Source organism: Saccostrea cucullata, unplaced genomic scaffold, assembly GCF_032062105.1.
Source record: "Saccostrea cucullata isolate Sc308-1 unplaced genomic scaffold, CSIRO_AGI_Scuc_v1 ctg4996, whole genome shotgun sequence".
Classification (NCBI taxonomy): Eukaryota; Metazoa; Mollusca; class Bivalvia; order Ostreida; family Ostreidae; genus Saccostrea; species Saccostrea cuccullata.
Genome location: NW_026930806.1, coordinates 35,237 through 41,236, shown reverse-complemented (window position 1 = coordinate 41,236; position 6,000 = coordinate 35,237). Strand labels below are relative to the sequence as shown.

Sequence of the window (6,000 nt, the reverse complement as noted above, 5' to 3'; positions counted from 1 at the left end):
CATAGTTCATTGTGTAAATAATGGTCAAACAATTAGTATGAAGAGCATCAGTCCACATTTGACTTAATGATAGATTGTTTTTGCTGACAAGGTCATTATATCCAGAGATCTTTTAAATTGCTGATTTTAAACGAAACTTTTGACGGATATCCTTGTTTTATTAAGAAGGTTGTCTCGTTTTAGAAATGTTTTAGAAATTGTTTTACGCAGGACATATCCTTGTGTATCGAATAAACTCCTTATATGCAGAGATAAGGGTATATTGCAACAAGGAAAGTTGATGAAAGAAACAAAGTCATCACGTTTATTATAAATTTCTGTTGTAATGTTACCAATAACATCTTTTTCTAGTTTAATATCTAAATTTTTAATAAACAAGCAGCTAGACTTGATGGTATTTTGACTCATGTGACAAACACTTTTGAGTTCAGTGAGAACTCTACAATAGTAATTGTAAAAGACGAAATTAGACAGTAAAAGCCACCTTCATTGATATGGATGATTAAAAAGATTTTTTTAAATGTATCATTGTTTATCAAGATATGTTGAATATGTTCACAGAAATATTATAGTTTAAAACAAGTTTTTCTTTTTTAATTTCTAATATTTGAACGTTTACGATCTCCCAGTAGATTCACTTTGATTCTGTTTAACAGTCCATCCTTATATTCGTACATTTTGTATGTCTGCCAGTGACGCTTACTATTGGGTCCCCAGCTAGAATCCGGGCGAGCAAGGTTCTTTATTCTCTGTATATAGAAAAAAAGATTTTTAAAAATAAAATTGTGTTAATATTTTTAGCTATGAATATTAATTTCTAAAAGCAAACATGAGTGTCACGGATTATCCGCGGGTTTATGTAACGTACGTTAACGTTATTATTACGTCACAATACTGTACGTTATGTTTCTATAGTTAATAACAGAGTCTAAAATAAACCACTATACGATCAAGACGCATTTCTATTCTTTCCACAACAATTTTGGTGCCGTGATCGACGGAATGTCTACATAATACGTAAAATGGAAGGAAGACTGAAAGCCATACGGGCCGGTAACAGATCAGCGGTGACGAAACTTTTCGGACGATTTTTGGACTTGAAAGAAAATACAGCCAGTGAAGTAACGGAGGAAATCGAAATAATCAGAAAGTCCCTAACGCAAAAAAGACAAACTCTACAAGAACTAAATGAACGCATATTAGACGCATTATCTGAAGAGGACATAGAAGAAGAAATCACAAACACAGATGAGTATATGTACGAATTCGATTGCAAAATTAAGAAAATAGAAAAATTTACAGAAAAAGTTTCAGGTAAAACTTTGAATGCCAGTGCTGAGTGTTTTGTACCCGCCTTAGAAATTCATGATAATAATGTAAACACGTCAGCTGCAATTAATTCAAGTGAAACGGCTTGTGAGAATATTCTAAATAATTTTCCTGCCACTGATCTCGATGAACAAAGTAACCACGATTGGCAGAAAAATGTTTTGTCAGTACCATCCAACCAGGTCACAAATAATCATCGACTACCGAAACTAAATCTTCCACATTTTGACGGGGATATACTAGAATGGAATACATTTTAGGATTCATACGAATCAACAATTCACCGCAACCAAACTTTAACACCAATTCAGAAGTTTTTGTATCTCAAGGCTCAATTACAGGACGCAGCAGCACAAACCATTGCAGGATTTACTCTCACAAACGCAAATTATGAAACCGCCATAGACCTACTCAAGGAACGGTTTGGTCAACCGCAAAAAATTATCAATGCACACATGAGAGCACTTATGGAACTGCATGCCCCGAGAAACGACGCCATAAGTTTAAGAAATTATGGAGACTGCTTGGAATCTCATGTCAGGAGTTTAGAGTGTCTAGGACAAAAGCAAGAGATGTACGGAGCTTTACTTACTCCAGTCATAATCAACAAGCTACCAGCTGAAATCCGGAAAAACATTGCACGTGAGTACGATGGTGACAACATTTCACTACACAATCTTCGTAAAGCTATCAGCAAAGAAGTCAAAATCCTTGAATCAGGCCAGATTGAAAACAGCGATGGATTCCACGCAACAGCAATGTTTCTTACCGGAGCCTCAAAGAAACAACGCCATGTTCATAATGGACACAACCAGAAAACAAGAGAGTCAACTCCTTATGTCGAAACAACAGAGATAAAGAGCCGCCCATGCATTTATTGTTGCACAGAGAATCACTTTTCAGGGGATTGTAAGAAAGTTACAGAAGTAAGTGCAAGGTTCGATATGTTAAAACAGAAGAAAGCGTGTTTCAACTGCTTAGGAAACCACCGCGCCGCAGATTGTAAATCCTGCAACAGATGTAAAAAGTGCCAGAAGAAACACCACACAAGTATATGCGACATGAAACTAACGAGGGACAGAGACGAGCCCACCAAATCAACAATTGTCAACATCGTAGGAACGAGCAAACCAAAACCCACAGAAATGAACGCTGAACAACGACATAAAAATGTTTTATGGAAATCAGCTTCCACTCCGATGAGTCGGACTGTGGACTCCATTCAAGAACGTAGCAAGTTGACTAACGAGATACAGCAACTTAATTCAGAGCTGAAGACTAAGACAGAAAGGATTAACGCTTTGGAACGAGAAAATGGTACCCTGCTAGAGAGATTGTTACAATTCGACCAACAAAGAAATTTCCAGACTCGTGTGGAGAATGGGATGAAGGATATGATGGAACAGATGAATAAACTTGTGCACGAAAACGGACGTCTGCATAACGAGGTTCAGGAATTAAAGGACCGAGTTGTTAATATCAAAACCTACAGCACTCACTCGGAGCATCTTAATGCTAAAAACAACAGTCTTCAGTCACGATATGATTACGCCCAAAGGCAAATAAGTGATCTAAATATCAAAGTACAGACACTTGAAAATCAGCTACAAACCTCACAGGGCCCCTTGGAAAGAAGGGAGAAAGATCACACGTTCGCCGTAAGGATCCGTGATGACACACGAAGGGAAAAAACTCAGATGACAGAAAAACGTACAGAGGCTGAGGAGAAGGAAAGAGAAAAATCACAAAAAAGAATCTCAGGGACATGGCAGAGATAATAAACAAAATGCCAATATACGGACTCGAAAGATGGAGCTGGAGAAATCTAACACAGAACTATGTCACTAACACCCCGGAACTGAGACTCTGATATAAAACCTTGCAGATAAAGTGTCGGAACAGAAGAGGATCGAGTGTCAAAAACAAAAGCCAAAGAAAGAATCCGTGAATGGACCTCTTAATTGAGTGATTATGAACTTGTTTTTATTTTAAATTTCAATGAACTGTTAATTTGATTTGAACTTTTTAATATTCTAGTATAATATTCATTTCGGTGCCCGGAGTGTCACGGATTATCCGCGGGTTTATGTAACGTACGTTAACGTTATTATTACGTCACAATACTGTACGTTATGTTTCTATAGTTAATAACAGAGTCTAAAATAAACCACTATACGATCAAGACGCATTTCTATTCTTTCCACAACAATGAGAGACATCTCTTGTGTCCTTTTTGTCTAGTGCTAATAGATTCTAGCATCCAATTACTCACATTCAGACTACATGTACGTCGTAGTTTGATAGTTTAAAATGAGTACATTTGTATTTATATATAAAATGACACATATAAAGATTCAGAGTATATTTGTATCTGTACTAGTTTTGAAAATGCAAATGGAGACTTACTAAGCCAATGATACCCCCTAACAAAAATGTGTCCGTTATTCTATTAAGGTTTGAATTCCATGTTACCTGAAAGAATGAACCCTTGGTTCGAAGGATTTCCCAGGTCATCATCACTGGTATTGGTAGCAGAGGGAGAACGGCGAAAAACTGACCGATTCTAATAGCGAAATCAGGATAGGTGTAAGTGGCTGAGTTTGGTGGGGCATACATAATCATTGCCATCAAAAGTAAAACCTGGACAAGAAAAAACCAATAGAGATTAGTACCGTTACCAATATAAAGTAAACCTCGTATAATCGTGCGTTATTTTATTACAGTCATCTGAAAAAGTTTAGAATTTTCTTAGAATTTATGATTGAGTATGTGATCTACACAGAATTTTGACAAAATCCCACAAACTTGACAAATAGAAGCAGATGCTCCGTATTCAAGTTTATGGAATTTAGAAAATGTTATTCAATTCCTCTGTTTAAAATACGCAGACTATTGCATCCTTCATAAACAAACTTAAATTTCAGTCACCTAACATTTACTTTACACTTTTTTTTGTTAACATTAGTGATTTTCTATAGAATTCTAAGAAGTAATTGGAATTTCCCCCATCATATTTCATAATTTTTGCCAAAATACATGTATGTTTATAAATGAGATATTTTAAAACCATTCATTGATTTTTTACCATCATGATTAAAGGAGTGACAATACACCAGCTTATTCTCATCGCAATAGGGATACCTCGCCCTATCATCAGTTCTACATCTCGACTGAAACGTTCAGCACCTGTTAAATCAGGTCATCAAAATCAAGTTTTTTATGACAGCAAGAAAATTAACTAAAATCCGTTTTTGAAAAAGACGATGTTGAACTCCGTAGTCCATTACTTACCATAGATCCACGATATAATGACACACTCTAGGAATGAAGCCAGTGAGATACAGAAAGTGGCAATATACCAGTCTATTAACTGGAAAATATATATACCTCCCTAAACAAAAGAAATAGAGGGGAAGACATTAGGAGATATTAATTATATATATTTATCTCATATATCAAGCTTTCAAATAGGGACTATATATATACCTTAAAACGCAGAAAAATACGATGGTGCTTTTATCTAAACTAAGAATCAAGAAAATGAATAGAGACAAGTAAACTTGCAAATAAACTTGTTCTTTTCTTGAAAACTTACATTAGTTGTTAATGGAATTCCTATTACAAAAAGAAAAAGACATAAAATGGCCGTAGTCAAGATTTTCCGAGAGCTCAGCTGTTTGGGATATTTGTCTGCTAATCCACTTGCAACCGTCTCAAACATTCCAAACTAAAATTGAAAAATTGTGGAAGATTTTACAACAATATATTTGCAAAAATATACTTGCTTTTGTCCACAAAAATATTTTACGAATATTTATTTCACTTGAAATTTTATTAAAGGAATTAATTCTAAAAAGATTTTGATCGACGGATTAGTGAACATCCTGTTAAGTTTTAGTTTTGAAATAATTGTATTGAAAATATTTGAAATCAATTGGACGAAAAATTCCAAAAAAAGTCCTCTCCCTGTTCAGTCACCTGGGAGTCTATTCCAATAGTAATCAACATGAGGAAAAACATGACTCCCCACAGGTGGGGCATCGGAAGTTTCGTAATAACTTCTGGATACGCCACAAATACTAGTCCAGGTCCTAAAAAAAGAACGATATATTAGTAATCTGCAAACGAAAGTCATTAAAAATAAACTTTTTCTAAACCCACCTGATGAAAAGGTTGAAATTTCTTCCATTGTCATTCCGACGTCTTTGGCCATGAATCCTAGGATGGAGAAGACAACAAAGCCAGCATAGAAACACGTCAGACCATCGGCCAAAGTAGCAGACCAAGCGTCCCTTTGAAAATAAAGTCCTATTCAGATAAGTTAGTCATGCACTATCACATTTATTGTATTTTAAACGGATTTCACATTGATATAATCAAGAAATACAAACTCAAGATGCAACGATTTAAAATTATAGTTTAATTTTTAAAAATCAAATAAAGCTCTTACACTGGAACATAGTGACTTACTTCATGCACTTGTTGTTGAACTTGTTGTAACTTGCCATAGTAATGACTCCTCCCCAGGCCGGACCAAGAGAAAAGAACACCTGTAGTCCTGCTTCTAGCCACACCTGAAGATAAATACACATGAAACCTGTCTAAATTTGTGTCGGAATAGGCAGGGTGTCAGATTGCACAGTGTAGAGAAACATGGAAAATAGTAAAATG

At 35.5% G+C, this 6,000-nt stretch overlaps 1 protein-coding gene across 1 annotated transcript in view; it reads right to left on the bottom strand.

Moving 5' to 3' along the window:
• Positions 1–290: 290 nt before the first annotated feature.
• The window catches only part of LOC134230165 (sodium- and chloride-dependent glycine transporter 1-like), a 31,086-nt gene continuing 25,376 nt past the window's right edge, over positions 291–6,000 (bottom strand). Inside the window, exons 8-15 of the mRNA XM_062711940.1 lie at positions 5,800–5,903; positions 5,491–5,621; positions 5,308–5,420; positions 4,925–5,056; positions 4,621–4,720; positions 4,415–4,515; positions 3,802–3,969; positions 291–749 (exon numbers count right to left, since the gene is read on the bottom strand). Coding sequence (XP_062567924.1) covers positions 594–749; positions 3,802–3,969; positions 4,415–4,515; positions 4,621–4,720; positions 4,925–5,056; positions 5,308–5,420; positions 5,491–5,621; positions 5,800–5,903 — 1,005 coding nt within the window. The 3' untranslated portion in view covers positions 291–593. The remainder of the gene's footprint in view (positions 750–3,801; positions 3,970–4,414; positions 4,516–4,620; positions 4,721–4,924; positions 5,057–5,307; positions 5,421–5,490; positions 5,622–5,799; positions 5,904–6,000) is intronic.